The sequence below is a fragment of the Morone saxatilis genome, unplaced genomic scaffold (assembly GCF_004916995.1).
Source record: "Morone saxatilis isolate NCDOM2014 unplaced genomic scaffold, NCSU_SB_2.0 Contig11, whole genome shotgun sequence".
Lineage (NCBI taxonomy): Eukaryota > Metazoa > Chordata > Actinopteri > Moronidae > Morone > Morone saxatilis.
In genome coordinates this window covers 12,286,750-12,304,857 of record NW_023339663.1, presented here as the reverse complement: position 1 = coordinate 12,304,857, position 18,108 = coordinate 12,286,750, and the positions used below count along the sequence as shown (strand labels likewise).

Here is an 18,108-nt window from a genome sequence, read left to right as displayed (position 1 = left end):
CCCCTATAAGTAACAAAACAGTAAGGAGTATGAAGATTAATATAATATAATATAATATACACGATATACATATAAACACTGTACAAGAGAAAAAAAACCAGTATAAATACAGTATAAAAACAGTAAGAGTATGAAGATTAATATAATATAATATAATATAATATAAACACTGTACAAGAGAAAAAAATGTAAAAAAAATAATGTATTCATGAATTATTAAATAAGTAATTATTAGTAAGTTAAATATTACAATTATGAACATTCAAAATGAGGAGCCAACAAGGAAATTTGTACTTACTGAGTCATATTTTTTATTTACCATCAAATAATTTTGGCTTAAATCTTAAAAAAAAAATAAAAAAATAACAACAACAATAATTCCCAATCTGTTAAAAATACTGAACAATAAATTAAAACCGTTGCTAACAAACTCTGTCCACCAACCAACGCCACATCATCCTCTCTACCTGTTTACTCTTTAATGCTGTCAGTGTCATGTTGCCTGAAGGAGTCGGGGGGAAGTCGGGACATTAGATAAGCTCAGAGAGAGAGACACGTCCAGAAGGTGGGAGCAGTTTCTGAACGTGGCCAACGGGCTGCAGCACTGACTTCACTGCGAGCCTGTCAAACACAACCAACACAGCCAACATGGCGGACTGGGGTGAGAAACTAAGTTGGGAGGATAGCTATCCGCACATCATCCGCTAGCCACAGCCTTTGTTTATTTGTTGTTTTTTTTTTATATATATACCAGCCTAACATCTCGTTATTGTCAAACTCAGTCGTTAGATGTGGATTGGACTAACGAATTTCATGTTGTCGTTTTTACAGACGCTGACACCTTTGAGCTGGAGGAGCCGATTAAAAAGGCGGCAGCGATGGACAAATGGGAAGGCGAAGACGAAGATGAAGAGGTTAAGGTAAATCTCGTTCGGTTTGAGCTGGGGGGGTTTAAAGTTGGTCGACGTTGAGCCAGCTGTTAGTCCGGGTTGTGTCAAGCTAAACGTCGGGTTTAAAAAGCCTCGTCGCCCCCGCTGTGGTGCCATGCTTCAACGCGGTTTCAGGCTGCCTGTCAATCCTAACCCCCAAAGCCTGCGTTAGCCTGCGTTAGCTGGCGGCTAACTCATGTGGCTACAGCAGACAGCCCGCAACTCCCAGCTCAGCTAACCTGTTAGCCGACCGTTGGGCTACTACTCGGGTTTTCAACTGCCGTAACGTACCGTCATCACAGTGACCGTTAACGTTGCCAGTCGACGGTTGAGAAATAACGGAGAATCTGGACGTTATTGATGGTTGTTTTTATCTGGGAGCTGATCGATAGCGATGTCAATTCTTGGATAGCCGGGTTTAATTTTGATAACGTAGCGGGGAGCTAACCTCTAACCGGGCCACTTTGCTAGCTCCCGTATCAGTTTGCGCCTGAAAATGCGCTTTAATGGTCGGTAACGTCGACGATGGCGTCGTTCACCGACGTGGTTTTGGAGTACTTGGCTTATGTGTGGTTAATGTAGACGGGTGAGCCCATTATCGCCCAAAGTTGGTTGCATTAAATGATTATAGGAGAGTAGCATTGGTCCCCTGTCCTGAACCCCCCCTCAAGCTTGGGTTACGTTCAACATGAGGCGGCGTTAGCTTGCTAACCAACTTTAGCCACAATCAGATGAAATCATGATCTGGGTCGATGACTCAACTCAGTCAAGAACTAGGCCTAGGACTTTCCAACCTCACAACAGGCGAATAGCAGGGAACTGGTGCTCAGTTTATACCACTATACAGGTGGTTATTGACTGAATGTTGACATGGTTGCTGTCCAGAAAACTCAGATAATTGACCATGGGAAAGTGCTAGCGGAGGCCTCTACAATTGTTCCGTTTTCTGTCACATATGGTGGCCAAACTATAGAAACTGATGATTTCATGTTCTCTTTGGTACAAACTGTGGTCTTATTCAGCAAGCAGGGTAAAATGTTTTTGGCACACCAGGGACTAACACAAATAATTACTGCCCAAAATAAATCCTTGTGTAATCCAAAAGTATTGAGATAGTGTTTTTATAGTATGGTCAAATTCAAAGTATTGACTTTTGCAGATAAGAGTGTGGGAAGGACTTTTAGTTATTTAATTAAGCTAAAGAATAAGACTTTGAATCAGACTTCATTTTAATGGCCAGGTATGTGCACACATTGCTCACAATGAATGAATAAATGAATAAATAAACAGACATACACTACTATGTACAGTTATACATGCAAACAAATATAAAAAAACAAAGTGTGGACAGTAGGTAATGATGATTAACAGTGGTTATGTGAATATTATTGGAGTGCAGTTCACCACTGATAACTTGGCAGACCTTAAATTGCATGTTTAAACGTCATATCAGGCTGGTATGGTTGAAATCATTATCTCAGTGTTACGTTTGATATTTTCCAATTACAATATAAATCACAATATGGAAGATGTACGTAAAGTCAAACATACAACCATGTTTCCTCATTAAGTATTACAAGAGACTAAATTCTTTGTCCCAAAGAAAATCTTTAAAACAATTGCTGCTTACTTATATTATTAATATATAATTTATATTAATTTAACAACAAATACTTTGAGAACAATAAAACATTTTAATCTCACTCACATTTCCTACATGAGGATCTTTTAGTATCAAGGTCTTACTGGTGTGGATGGTCTCATCGATCGTTGCATACTGCTGCCTATGGACATTTGTCTTCATTAGTGTTTGCCTGTGTAGTCTTTGTAAATAAAATGACAGCTATCCCATCTTTTCTTTTTTCCTCCCACAGGATAACTGGGATGATGAGGAAGAAGATGAGGAGAAAAAAGCAGAGATGACAAAAACAGGTATGTTCTTTTGAAACAACAAACAACACGTTGTACTGTATGTCAACCAGTGGCTGGGTTGTGTGCTCTTTCTGCGACTTCACGTGTCTTTATTATTCCATTATTTGGATTTTCAGAGACAAAGGTTTCTGAAAAGAAAAAGTTAATTGAGAAGATCAAAGAGAAAGAAAACCGGCTAAAGAAAAAACAGCAGGAGCTGAAGGAGAAAGAGTTGCAGGAAATGGAGCAGGAGAAGGAGCTCTCTCCTGAAGAACTGCTCGCAGAGAAGCTCAGAGTGAAGAAATTACAGGAAGATGCAGACTTGGAGCTAGCAAAAGATGCTTTTGGTAAGTCGGGATCAAATGTGAAAAATCACCTTGTTGCTTTCTTATTGCAAATATAAACTAGTCTTCCACGCTACTTCCCTTTTCGTGTAAATGAAACTACTGCATACCTTTTTATGAGAATATGCAATTCTATATTCAAATGTTAAGTTTAATTTTGTGCTTGGATTTGTATATTCCCTTGGTTTCTTCTACTTTCACACACAGTGTAGATGCAGCTTACTGCAACTCACTATTTTTAATTTGTAGTGTATTTCATGTGTTTTTAGCTGTGTCATGTATGTAGACTGCGTTATTTTGAGGACCTTCAAAAAAACCGATACCACTATTTTCTTAGCTTGGTTCTTTGTACGTGTGGTATTAAAACTAATCACTAAAAGACAACATGTTCTAAGTTGTGGGTTTCTTTTCTGTAATTTCTTGTTCTTTCGGTCATCTAGCAACACACTGGAGGTCCAATATAAAAGTTTTGTTTTGCTTCTGTGACTCTGTTCTTTGAAGAGACATCAAACTGCTTGTCCTTTATATTTTCTCAGGTGTCAGCAGCACTTCAAACAGTGTCACTGGGATTGATGCCATGTGTCCATCTTCCAAGGAAGACTTCACAGAGTTTGAAAAATTGCTGAAAGAAAAGATATCCCAGTTTGAAAAATCTGTGCATTATTCAAGTTTCTTGGATTCATTGTTTCGGGAACTCTGTATTTCATGTGAGCCCAGCATCTTTTTATATAATTTTCACTGAACTGTATTGATTATACTTAATATCAGTACCGTAACTTTCAATCAAGGTAGGCTTGACTGATAACTATTGTTCTTCTCCCTCTTACAGTGGAAGTAGAAGACTTGAAGAAAGTCAGTAATTCCCTCTCAGTCCTACTTAGTGAAAAACAGAAACAAGAAAAAGTAAGTGACTGCATGTCCTTATATTTTCCCCCCACTGTTGTTAATATTCAGAAGGGGGTGCTGTTTACCTAGGCCAGACACCTAATTTGTGCTCTTAGTAGAATATATACATCTTTTAAAGTGACCTTTATTTGCCTTTACAGCAAAACAAAGGAAAGAAGAAGAAGAAAGGGGTCGTGCCTGGTGGCGGTTTGAAAGCACAGCTGAGAGATGACCTTGACTATGCAGAGTTTGATGGTGGCTACGCCCAAGACTATGAAGACTTCATGTGACACTGGCTCTATCGCCACTGCCCATCCCAACCCTCAACCCTCAGAAATGCAGCTGTACCTTCTCATGCTGTCCAGTGCCATCCTGGAAAATCTGAACTATGTGTTGCCCCCTTCATTTTGCTTCAGTGACCAGAGGGACTATACCAGGGAGCATCCAGTTTCACCAACTCTTTATGTTCATACATATGGAATTGCCTTTTTCTCTGTCTCATTCAGCCTCGACTCTCTCTCACACACATATAAATCATGTAGTATCTGTTGGGTGACCCAGCTTCAATGGAGAATACATTGTAACTGCTGTTGTCTGAGTTTTGTGGGGCTAATTTTTTATTAAATGTTGCTCCTGTCAAAATGGCAGATACAGTATTGCAGTTATGAGTGTAGTGACATAGAAACAAAAGGTTCTATGCAAATTCTTTAACCAGAATGTCATGTATATAGATAGGACTCACTTACCTGTGGATGGTTCTCTTACAGGAAAGTATATAGTATCTATAACTTTGGTTGCCAAATTCCGAACAATTATTCAATACATTCATCTTTATCTCTGGAAAGGTTGCATTGTGGGCGATTTGAGACTGACGCAACATGTAAGTAGTAGTTGTAATTTTACAGAGAGCACATGACATTCACTGTAAGGTAAAAGGGATAGACAAGTATAATAAATGTGACTTTAAAACCTCACAGCCATTCTCTTGATACATCTCTGGATATCCTTGAAAATATGGAGCAAAGAGTGCTTATAGGTATTTTTTTGTGCATGACAAAAATGTAATTTACTAATTTGATTTCTACTAATGCAGAAAAAGTATGGATCAGGCAAGTGGATTAACTTGCCGCGACTGGTCTCCTAATCATTGCTTCTGCAGGCTTGTATCAAGTGTGATGAGGAGCGGGGGCTTATGGGCTTCACCCCACCATGTCTTCATATGGGCTACAGTTAGTTGAAAGGGGCATATTTCTCCTTTTCTTTTCTAGCAATTGACCAGTTTCAATGTTACATGGACAATTGGATACATACTATGTGGAAGATACAGCATCTGCAGTGTTTTATAAGCATCTAATTTAATAAATCACTGGTCAACAGTACAAGTTGTGTTTCTGTTCTTGTTTACAACATCAATAAGAGAAACTTTAATTACACAGCATCCAGCTCACAGGTTACTGATCTTTAAGAGATGTGTAATAAATACTCTATTTACAGTTTCAAGTAAATATTTACCACAGTACAGTTGAAAATGTAAAGTAAGAGGAAAAACAATACAAATATGCCTTGGGAAGAAGCTGGAAGAAAAAGGCCTAGCTTTGTTTAGTTACATATTCAATTAATTTGGAAGAATCAATATAACGTTTGTACCAAACAAATACAGCTGACTACTCCGATCTGTTGATTTAGTTTCCCTTTGAAGTTGTGCCTGCAGTGTTTAGCTTCTGGCCTTTGTGCGTCCTCCTGTAGGATTTCTGGTGCTACGTCTCCGACTGCTCCGAGGCACATTGGCCCTCTGCCGGCGTCGATTCTGTCTGCCTTCTCCTCTTACCACACTCGTCACTGTCTGACCTTGAGCATTCTGCAGGGCCTGGAAGACACTCGTCTTCGACACGTCACGGTCTCCACAGGTGAAAGTCAGCGCTATGCCCTCGTTGCTCTTCATGACACGAGATGTACCATCAGAAGTGCCATCAAAGCAGCGTCCAAGTGCAATCTCTTTGGCTGTGCGGGGATCCTGGTCTGTCACTGTATAAATTCCGTAGTTATGGCCCAGAGGATCGAGAGGTGCTAGCATGGTGAACTCATTGGTGTCGTTGTTGACTGCCAGGGGCAGGTGGTTGACCAGATACTCCTGAAGCATTGTGTTGACTTGATCTCTCTTACAACTTCCTTGTGGAATCACTTTCACCAGAGTACGATCTACACGCTCCTGATCATACAGCATCCCGCTGCACTTGAACTCCAGGCACACAGCTGAAACAGTTGCCTGGTCCATGTCACGGATGCTGCGAGTGTCTCGGAGGCCATACAGCTGGCCTACTGTCTTTGGGTGGGTGCCGCCCATGTTGCGGGACCGCACATTGAGCTCATGTGGGCTGTTGAGTTTGACTTTAATGTAGCAGGCTCGATATTCCAGGGGCTTGGGCCACCAGGTCAGGTAGTCCTGTGTCCAACTCATTGGGTCATCTTCATTGAACGGCACTGTGTTGTAATCGTAGCGGTCGCCTTCTACTCTTGAGAACCGGAAGTGTGGCGCACTGAATGGGGCCTCCTCGCATTCTTTCAACTTCTCAAATGCGTACACTGGTCCATTACCTTCCTCAGCTGTGTTGGCACTTGGTTTTGCCACATTGATGCTGAATGCCGTCTTCTTCACTCTGGGGTCCTCGTGGTCAGTCCGTCTGTAGTTCAGTTTACCCAAATAAGGCTGAGGCACTCCAATGAGGTTGGGATTGAGTTTGGGGGCAGAAGCTACAGCCTCCAGCTCCTCCCCTCCAAGGTTGGCCATGACATAGGCAGAGTAGGCATCAGCTTTTTGTTCATCGCAGAAGGCAGGAAGACAGGCCCCGTTGGGGCCAGTGACGACACTGTCAAAACGGCCCCAGGCACGTGGGTTAGTGGAGTAGCCAGCTGTGGGCTCCATGTTTATAAGACTCACCACAACTCCTTCCACCTGCTCACTGGGCATGAAGCGTTCACTGCGGAAGGCCCTGACTTTCACATAACACCTGCGGTTCTCTGGGACATCCAGGTTAAATAAACGTCTCTCTCTGATCTCCATGTTACCAATCAGAAAGGTTCTCTCCTCCCTTTTGCCTCTTCTTTTTTTCTCCACCTGCAGACTTCCTTCCTCCTCCCACAGGCCTGTATCAGGGTTAAGTGACCACAGCTTCATGGTATTCAGGTGCTCAGACATCTTCACCTGGGCAGAATCCAGGAACACCTTCACTTCACCTGCATTCAGGGGCTCATTGTTTTCCTCACCTCTAAAGTCAACTGAGAACATCCCATAGGTTCTCAGCGGCAGGGTATCTCCTTCATCTCCTACAAAGTTGAGATCACTTTGAGCTGCAGCAGCTGTGGAGACATCTCTGGGGTCGAGGAACGTTATGCTAGCATTTACGTTACCCATGAAGACTTCTCCTTTCTCTGTGTAGAAAGAATTGGGAGGAATCTGGATTTGGACCATTGCCTCCTGGCCCTCCACCTCCCCAAGCTCCAGAGTGTTGATTTCTGTAGAGCTGATCGTCACCGGAGCTTTCTTTCTCAGAAATTTGATCTCATGGTAAACAGACCCTCCTTTGGTGTTAAATGGGAGTACCTTTGTAGTGTTGACAAATTTCTGCATGTTGTCCACAAAGGTCAGGACTAGCCTCTCTGTGTCTGGAGGAACCTGGATGGAGAATGTACCTTTGTAGCCTGTGCGACTGATTCTGACTCCATTCATAAAGATATGGCCAAACCTCATTGGCTCACCATTGTCTGCAGCAATGGCCCTACCATGCACAATGGCCTTGGTGTCCACACATTTCTGGCAACCACACTCAGTCACCACCATGGTGGGCAGTTGGTAGCCCTGGCATGTTAGCTGCCTCTCCTCCATCTTTTGCACACCACAGCAGTAAGCCACTTTGTCTTTGCACCTGATACCATTGTCCAGCTTTCCAGTACATGCACTTGATGGGCACTTGCCCACATCATAGTAGAAAGAGTCGGTGCTGTTTTGGTAGCAGTCATGTGGAAGACGGATGAGGTGGGATTCAGGCTTGGGATTACACGAATGCTCATTTCTACCTGCAAGAGATGGAGAAATCAAAATGTTGGTTTAATTTGAACATTTTGCCATCTTTCTGATGTAAAATACAGTATGTAGCCCAAAGAGTCTACTCTAGTCAATGTTGAATATTGTATCAATCAATTTATTGATCACATACCAAGGACTTTGAGTGTAGCTGGTTTTGTCTTAATAGCCCCAGATGGACCACTTGCTCTGCAGTGGTACTCCCCATTCTGCTCAGGACGTAGATCTCTTAGGACCAAGGTGCTCTCGGACTGTTTCTCCAAGAGACTGTTGTTATGAAACCTTTTTGTCCACACAGAAAAAAATAAGCAGTCATTGAATATACCATATTATTATTAACATTAGATGTTATTAATAATATCACATGCATCTATCTGAAGACAATAATATTTTTGTACTATAGTTTCACTATTTCTTTAGTCCTACCATTGGTATTTGTCAGGTTGTGGTGTTCCTGCCACTTTGCAGCAGAAGGCAACAGTTTGTCCCTCCCTCCTAGACTTGCTCTCAGGGTTGCTCAACACATGAAGCTTCTCTAACAAATCACAGTGAGAGATAAAATACACATTACTCATTAGCTTTATTACATGCTTAAAAACCTGTAAGCAATATGCAGCATAAAATAAACTTGTTGGTTACAAAGGTAATATGATCTGCAATCAAATATTTTGGTGTAAATCCACAGACATCCACTGTACCTGTTCTTTTTAGCTGGACACTGAGGACAGAAGTACGCTCAGTACTGTGTGGCACAATAGCGTTGAAGGGGGCGTGACCCTGCAGGCTGATTTTCAGGGTGGTGTTGCCATCAGGACAGATACCAGGGATGCGGAAATGCCCATTGTGGTCAGTAAGGGTAAGGAGTTTGCCAGAGCGAACGATGGTAGCGCCTTCAGCAGTGAGGCCCCCGGCGCCACGAACAGAACCCAGAAGAATGTGTTCTTCACACATGCATGCGTCACACTCAGCATTTACCCTCCCCATCACGCACTGCAGGGTGCAATCTAAAGGGAAGGATCAAACAAGGTTAGCCATTTTGTGACTAATGGGTGTCCCACATCTGATGAGCTAAGTCAGGACCGGACTGAATCAAAAGAGAATTGTGTAAGAACAGTCTATCTAATTAAACCAAGGCTAGCTCACCTATTTTTGGGCATTCTGGTCCATTGCATGCTTTCCCTTCCACTTTAGGCCCACTGCAAGGCATAGAGCGAGTTTGGCAGTTTCTGGAGCGCAACTGGACCCCCACCTGACCACAGAGGGCAGGGCATAGGCTCCAGTCAGACCATGGACCCCAGGTACCCTGAATGTTCACACTGTTATCTGTTGAAACAAGAGAGTGCAGGTCACAGTCAGATTATCACCTGAAAATATGAATCATCAAAGAGGTTTCTTATTTGCATGCACATCACCAGCAAAGTCAGAAGCTGGGCTTTCGAGGTACAAGACTAAGTGTATCGTTTTGCTTTTACAATGAGACCAACTTTTGGGGACAGAATAAATATTAAAGGAGTTTCGAGATCACACCTTTGGGACAGAGGAAGCGCACTGCGTAGTTGGAGCAGTTGCGATCAGGACCCTGCTCATCATTGAGGCACCAGAAGCCCACAGTAGGGTCTGCATGGACCTTCTCCCCAGTTTCACGAGCTGGGACCCATTCAGTGGTTCTGGCTTCGATTGCCCGGGGAATCTCACACACTCGGGCCCGGTAGTAGAAGCGAATAGCTTCCAGCTGCTCATAGTCTCCACGGCCTCCAGGGTGATCAACATTGAACCATGTGGTCCACTCATAGTTTTCTGGACACAGTACAGACACAAACATGGCTCAAACTAAATGCGTTCAAAGTATTGTGTCTATTACATGTTAGCAACTTGACTCAATCCACCAGGGAAAAAAGGATTTATACAGTTATGGACTACATATTTGGTTTAAATTTACGAATAAAAGTTACCATCAGAGTGGTACAAATCAGGGCTCGACTGTTTGTTGTCTCTTCTCCATGATCCTGCAAGAGACAAATTGAAACATGGCAAATTTCTGGGCTGTATCTTACACGACTTAAGTTAGTGAGTTGAATTTAATTCAAAGACAAAATTAAATCATTTAAGAGAGATGTTCAACATTACATTTGACATTCAATTTTCCTTTGAGTATACAGTGGTAATGTTGAGTGCAGGGCTGTCTGTTTTATCAGCCTGCCTCTTTCATTATCCACTTTTCTCCACTTTGAGGTGTACACATTTGTAAGTGTCCCCATCTGATTTAAAATGTTTGTTCATTGTAAGAAGGGTGCAGTGTTTTTCAATACATATGTGCCAATAACAAGACTGGATCGTTGTGAGTGACTCACCTTGGGCTGTAACAACAGTGGCTGCGGTGATTCCCAGGATGAGAAGAAGTGGCCACACCGACATTCTCACACACTGCCGCTGCGTCTGACCCTTGAACTTTCACCTCTCCTAATATGCGTTTCAAACCAGGAACTCCAAGCAACACAGTCTCACTGGTGGGAGAATGAAGATAAAAAACAGTGAAACATAAAAAAAAACAATGTTCCATGTTGCATTTTTAAATTATATAACACATACCTTACATACTTGTAGATCTGAGTCAATTAGACAGTTAAGAGTTAAAAAAAAATTACTTACAATTACAACTTACAATAGTTCACATCTACAAAAATGTTTCTTTAAGCATAATTCCATCCTCCTTGTCTTTTAGGGTGAAAAACATGGCTTGACAGAGCCCCCCACTCAGATTACACATCTGTGTTAGCAATCACCATTTGTCACTGGAGTACTCAAACATTTCTGCATCCACTGACGAAACACTGGCTGCACAATCCTCACACCCACACACACAAGGTTTGCATTTGTGCACTTTAAGTAAGAAGAAAAATCACTGGCAAAATTGTCTAAGACTAATTTCTCACTTTTAAGTTGAAAGTACATAAAGTATATTGATTATTAGTACATGATTTAGGATTGGCCAGGATGGGTTACAAGCAATAGATAAGAGTGGAGTCTTTACAATAAAAGCCATTCAAGTTACCAACAGTAATTTGAATTAAAGACTAATGTATTGTAGATGATAAATCAAATGACAAATGACAATAATACTCAAATTACAGGATTTGAAATTTAAAGGAATTCTTAACTTGCTGTAACTAATTTTAAACTTAAACCACTAAATCAAATGACATTTTTAATTATATAAATAATAAGTTGCATTTAGATTGTGATATTCCCCTGCCTATATAGTTTAAAATACATTATTAGCAAATTGATTTGGACACATTTAATCTCTTTCTTTCTTACCTTCCCTTCTTGTTGAATGCACTTTCCGGTTCTGATCTCCTTCAGATTTTTGTACAGAATTGTCTTTCTTTACTCTTTCCCTCTTTTTTTAAAACTTCTATTTCTCTCTCACATTTCTCTCCCCCTCCTTTGCTCTTCACTCTGCTTCAACACACTCATTCACGTCTCTTTTATACCTCTCTGCCTCCAGCACCCCTCCCTCCTCTCTCGGCAGTGTGCCACAGTGTCTTTAAATTACACTATCATCCTTATAATTCATCACCCTTATTATACAGTTATGACACCCAATGGTTATTAGATAGTTTTACATGTGAAAGAGGGATGATCAGGGGGCTAAGTAACAAATGCTGGTGTTAATAACTTGACCCCCCCCCCCCCATTTAGTCAAAGTGGGAATTTGTCCTCTACTCTGCTCTGTTTGTACTTTGCATGCAGAATGTACAGCTTGAAAAAAAAAATATAGTATGTAATACTTTAGAGCATCTGTAATAGTAGAGAACTGGGTTTGTAATTTATCAAAATTCAGAAAACATGTTGAAAAAATATTATTATTAAAAATAACTTGAGTTAAGATTATTTTGTTAAATTAACAACAATTATATTAAAAGGTGAGAGATTATACTGAAATGTTAAGTAAATGTAAGTTGCTATCTATCTTCCAGTACAAGATGATGAAACTAACAATCTTTGAACTTCAAACAAATGCATTATTATTGCAAACATGGCTACAAAGTTAGATAATATTAGGTTGAAAGATAATTATCAGTATGTGCCAAACCCCTGTATACCATTGGTGCATATCATACTATTACTGCCAGCCAGACTCTGAGGTTATCATTTATTTTTTTCACATCCTGTAAAGTCGTCTGTTGTTTTTCCACACAACATTCATTAGCTGACCTCATCGTGTCAATTACAAGGCAAAGAACACCCAGCAGGGGAACAATATAACCTAGTCCTGCACCTCAGTTTTTCCAGGCTACGTTCACTTCCCAGGCCAGGTGAAGGAAGAAATTACTTGTGTCATTGGTGGCAAAGTAAGGTCAACTAACTAGATCATAAAGTCCATTGTGCTTGTAGTTCATGGATACTACTTAGCACAGGGCATGAAAACAGGGTTGTCCTCAGAGGAAAAACAATTCTATTCATTACCTCATGTTTACCTTCCACCAATTACTTTTTCCTCCGCATTAGGTAGTTTGGTTTGGTGGGAGGAAAGAAGCACCAGTGTGGTAAAATCACACACACACAGGATCAAAGCGATGCTTCAGGGAAATCACTGTCAGTGAATCCACATACATCCTTAATTTAGGTTGTTTTTTTTCAGTGCAGAAGAAGAAGAACTGGTGGAAAAAACACTGACTTATACAGCTGTATTTATATTACATGCTTGTCTGGAAGGCACCTGAGTACAAATATTCTCATTAACAAGGTCAAGCAGGTTTGGTCATGATATCTCAATTCAAACAAAACTAATTGGACATCACTATTCACCATCCTCCTCATGAAAACCTAGTTTATATTTTACTTCAAATGAATTCTTTGGGAAATTCATCAATATTATTAATATTAATATAGTTTATACATTTGCCAAAACATTTATCCACTGACCTACACTGCACAGGTTCCTTTCATGTCTCATCACTTCCAGCCAGAGTGGACGGTAGCTTTCTGAAGTGGTGTATTTACAAGCCATCTTTATGGCACTTTTTTAGGTCCCTCAAAAGGACTTTGTGTCCTTGTAAACAAGGAAGACAGAGGTGGTGGGTGATGTGAGGATAGGAAAGTGAGAGAATGGATTCACAAACACACAAAGTTTGGTCACCGGGCAACAGGAACAGACTAGACCAGAACAGTTTATTTTCTTAACAAATTGTCTATAACTAAATTCCAGACCTGCAAATCATGTTGGGCAAAGTCCGTGGAATTACGGCAATTAAGACAGACGATTTTTATGAAAGTGATTTTTATTAGGTTTTTTTTTTTGGTATTAAACAAGCTGCACTATGTCATGCAGAAGGTGTAGGTAATCTGTCATCAGCCTGGTATTCACTCAACATTTGTCAACAACAGTAAACTTACTTTACGTACTTACTTACTTTTTATGTAAGTAACGGAAAAAGGTTTCACTGGTTTGTTTTTCCTGTTTAGTTTCTCCATTTGTTTAATTCCAGTCCTTTAGACACTCATCAACAGCAGTGTTTGCAGTGATGGAAGTGATTCTTACGTATTTGTACTTTAAGTATTTCTATTTTCTGCTACTTTATAATCAATTGGACACATGTAGCAAAACTGGTTTTCATCAAACATTTTTGTACATTTACCAGTTTAAAATATATACTGTAAATTAAATTAGTTGACATGGAAATTGCAATACTGAACTATTAAAAATATATATACTATAACAGCACTATCTTTGAGAATAATTCCTTTAACAAAGTGCACATTCCTGTGATGTTTGTGGTTGAAACAGCAGAATGTTTTATCACATGTGGAGAATCCCTGCCTATCACATTAACAGGGGAGCGGAGCAGGCTGCATTCTTTCATGATAATAAATATGTAGGTTCTGATTGGCAGCTGCACACCATTGTTTTGCTACATCCTGACATCAATTATCAATCTGGAGTCAGTCCCAGAAGGGAGGTTGTACAGACAAAAACAGAGGCAGTTTAGACAAGAGCAAACAATGCAGAATTACAACCACCAAAAGATATGATTGCACCAACTCTGCTGTGACCAGAATAGGTCATATGGGCACTGAAAGTCTGAAGGTCATTCAAGTAGAACAATTTCTGCAAAAATGACAGGCTTTTTGTCAAATTCTTTAACCAGCTTCAGCAATTTGGGATCATTTATTTAAACCGGTCCTCAAATAAAGATAAACAGTAGGCTTATTTATGCTCAACATCAAAAACTGGAGCCACCAGATTTAAAGCTGACAGTGACAGTTTGCTGTATTTAGTATATGATGAATGAAGCTGTCTCAGTTCAATCTTAACAACAATCTACCAGTGTTGGGATGTAGCTCTTGAGATTTTCCTCATGGGGCTCTCCGTGATCCAAACCAATTTCATCCTTCAGTTGAAAACCTCTCCTGGTGATAGAAGTGGTTTTCATCAAAGATGTAATTCTTGTACACTGAAAAATGATGTCCTTCCCCGAAAGTCAAATGTGTTGACTTCTAAATGTCTTGGCAATTTCCTTGAATCTGATTGTATCCCTTACCTAAAGGAAGTACAGTGGGCTCTCTCCCTCCATGTGATGCCGGGCCCCTAATGACAGTAGCAGAAGTTACTCTGCATACTTTCACTGGTAGAGTCATTAAAGGGACCAACACCAACCCTCCCCCAGTGCTCTCTGCCTAACCTCTGTCTCCTCTCTGTCCTGGTCTGCTCTGGAGAAAGATTTCATGCAAGAGTCTTCAGTACACTGAGATACTGTATGCTCCTTGTATTTCTGCTACACCGCTCTATGGGTTAGAGATTAGGTTCAAGTCTGTCTTAAAACAATACTCACATGCCCATTTGTACAATGAAATGAGTTATTGCATTCAGAAGTTCAGTTAATGATATTATGAGGCTGAAGCAAAGAGTGGCATTTAATACTCAAAAGACTCAGAAAGACTCCAACTTGATTTGTTTAAATCAGACAACTGAAGCCTCATATTAGTTTCAACTAAACTTTGGAATATATTTTTGCAGAGAATGAGGACTGTGGATTTTATCTGCATGCTGCTCCATTAGGAAGTAATCACTTCACAACTTGTAAGGAGTGGAGGAATGATAACTGTGACCAAAAACTATTTCAGTGTAAATGTGGGCATACAAGTATTCATTATTATTATTAATTGATCAGTATAATTTTCCCCAAGGTAACATCTTCACATATTTTGTCTGACCAACAATCAAAGATTATAGAATAGATTATATTTAACCTGTGCGTTAGAGAAGCTGGAATTAATGAATAACTTAAATGATTACTGCATTTGCAGTATAGCTGCATACTAGTTTTCTAATCATTTAAGATTTTGAGAAAATATGTCAACCTATCCTTTAACTTACGGAGATACATTTTCATTTAACAGCTTATTTTGTGTGTTCTCATAATTCCTGTTTTAAGCGTCAAACCATCTACTAATATAGTTTCCCCAAAGTAACATTTGAGTTTTAGAACATAGCCTATACCAAATAATCTTATCAGTACACTGGACCGGATTACTCACAGTCAAAGCCAATAAAAGTAAATTGGTTGTGTCTGTGTCTCAGTGGAAGAAATGTTATTGGAGATTAAAGATAGATGGGCGCTCTCGGACAGAGGTGCTTATTTAAAGTATGAGTAGATGAACCACAGAGGAAGTGTGCAACACAAACAGACTGTTCTTCGACATCTGATGATTAAAATGTTTCAAGTTAAACACTGTTTTATTGGCGTTACGACAGAACAATTGTTGTACCTGAACATGTTCACCTGAAGGCTGTAAGGATTTAACTTGCCAGATGATCGCCAGATGCCTGTGAAAGTATTCTACAAAAATAAACGTTGCTCAACAAATGCTCCACTATGTTCACCAGCTAGTCACTAACTGTGTCTTTCTGCTGTTTGCTGCTGAGCAGGTAGTGTACAGTGGGGTTTTTAGAGTTTTTTTCACTAAACACAGACGCCTGTTGTAGCTAAAAACAACACTAGGAACCAAAACAGTGAAGTTGAGTCCCAGACAGCTAAACAATGAACTGAAACTAGCTATAAAGCTTCATAAAAGCCAACGGGAGGTGTGAATTCAGGCGATAATCCTCTGTTTTCACGCTGTCATTTGATTTGATTATTATAACAATTTTGCTGCTTTAAGTATATTCAAACAATTCAATTATTCATCTGTGAAAACACCTGTAGTTGCTTGTGCGGCAGGACTGTTAAATCTCTGTTTTATGCTGCTCTTTGACCCCACTAATGACAAACTTATGGTAGTGTTTTGGGATGGAGAAAGCAGGTTCACCTTACACACTAATTTGGCATTTGTGAAAAATAAAAATAAATAAATAATACTGCTTATATAATCAGAGATATGGATGATCAACCTTAGGTTTCTCAGTCACAGAGCAAACTGAATGCATTTAAGACCAACCGTGTTTCACCAAACATGGCCAAAGTGCGAACCTATTTCCACTTACACGATTGTAAAGATACTATACGTTAACCCGGATGCAAGCAGAGAGAGGGGACATGTGTTTTTCTGCTGACACATTATGGAGAGCACATGTAAAGGTTAGAGTACCTCCTTCATGTTTTCTGGCCGGCTCCAGCTCAGTAAAGCATGAAGACATGCAGAATTAGGGCTAGATTAGAAACATGTGGGGCTGACCTGGAAGACGGATGACATGCTCAACGAGGTCGTCCATTTTTCTCCTGGACCATGGTTTGGAGACCTCTGGAGACCCCAGTACTAAAGGTTTGAAGGAGAAGGATATTTTACTCCCTTCTAAATTTACTCTATAAGCTCAATCCTTATAAAAAATGCCTTAAATCACTTACCGGTTTCATGTCTGCATCACAAAGTGTTCAGTAAATGTCATCTTAACACGTCTACCATTTTTAAAATCCGTAAGCTGAAACTGATTGTTGGAAAACATTTTACAAATCCCACTTTTCTACAACCTCTACTCTACAAATAACTCAGTGACAACGTGGCTGCTTGTTTTATTCTCTTGTAAGGTGAACTAAGAAAAAGTGTCTAGAAATGATTTGTTCCCATGCCAGAGCACTACTTTTTAAATGTGTTTTTTCATAGACAAAACCCTTATGGACATTGTGTTAAAAGTTCTTTGCAAAATACCCTGCAATCTTCTGTCACGATCCATACATTTATATAAATATATATATTAAAACCTTGCTGATTTTACTTCATTGATATTCATTTTAGCAACACAAAGTATCTCTCAAACTGACATGTATACCTAAAAACCTGAGACAGAGATTGATGCATTAGGATACTTAAGTGTGAGACCATGACATAATACTGTCACTTTCAGACTCTGTTGTTTATGTGCCTGATGGATGAGGTGGCCTGTCTATCAACCTATCTGCAGACAGTCTCAACAAAACCCATCTCACACATGTTGCTTTGTGGAGTGGCACACAACCTGGGGGAAATCATGGGTCAATTTCCTCTTCAATCTTTCCTGCCTGTAACATAAAAATAAAGCAACAGATGATTACAGGGTTATAAATAAATTATATATTAACACCAAAAACCAATTGGTTAAAATACACTATGTATCAGCTTGTTGTTATATAATATGACTGCTTAGAAAGTCCATGCTACAGTGTCTGCAACACTTTAACCTTGTGCAACAGGATTCTTTGTTTGTTTCTCCAGCTTTCAGCAACTGGCTTTTAAATAAAAGGAAGGAAGGAAGGGAGTATTTTATTACCCTCACAGGCAAAACTGTGCCTCATGTTCATTACACTGTTGGTGTGTAAATATAGTACATAAATCAATATATAAATCAAACTATTATCCTCATAATTACTTGGTCCAGAAAGATCCATACACTGTAAAGCCTAGTTATCAATTGTATAAATTATTTTCCACCTTAGCCCTCCACACATTATTAATGCAATTATTAAAACACAATGGTCAA

The 18,108-nt window shown here is 39.9% G+C and overlaps 2 protein-coding genes across 2 annotated transcripts; one reads left to right on the top strand and one right to left on the bottom strand.

Annotated features, from left to right (window-relative positions):
• The first annotated feature begins 502 nt into the window (after positions 1-502).
• eif3jb (eukaryotic translation initiation factor 3, subunit Jb) lies at positions 503-5,448 on the top strand. The gene is made up of 7 exons (XM_035682284.1): positions 503-661; positions 832-920; positions 2,804-2,861; positions 2,978-3,187; positions 3,721-3,891; positions 4,014-4,087; positions 4,231-5,448. Exons 1-7 carry the CDS (start codon positions 649-651, stop codon positions 4,357-4,359), a joined length of 744 nt encoding a protein of 247 aa, XP_035538177.1. The 5' UTR covers positions 503-648; the 3' UTR covers positions 4,360-5,448.
• Positions 5,403-11,617, bottom strand: cilp (cartilage intermediate layer protein, nucleotide pyrophosphohydrolase). Its single transcript, XM_035682283.1, has 9 exons — positions 11,469-11,617; positions 10,502-10,654; positions 10,103-10,156; positions 9,678-9,947; positions 9,294-9,473; positions 8,849-9,154; positions 8,577-8,685; positions 8,284-8,432; positions 5,403-8,143 (listed from the first exon to the last, which is right to left on the bottom strand). The coding sequence occupies exons 2-9, from the start codon at positions 10,563-10,565 to the stop codon at positions 5,784-5,786; spliced, it is 3,492 nt and encodes a 1,163-aa protein (XP_035538176.1). The 5' UTR covers positions 10,566-10,654; positions 11,469-11,617; the 3' UTR covers positions 5,403-5,783.
• Between the last annotated feature and the right edge of the window lie 6,491 nt (positions 11,618-18,108).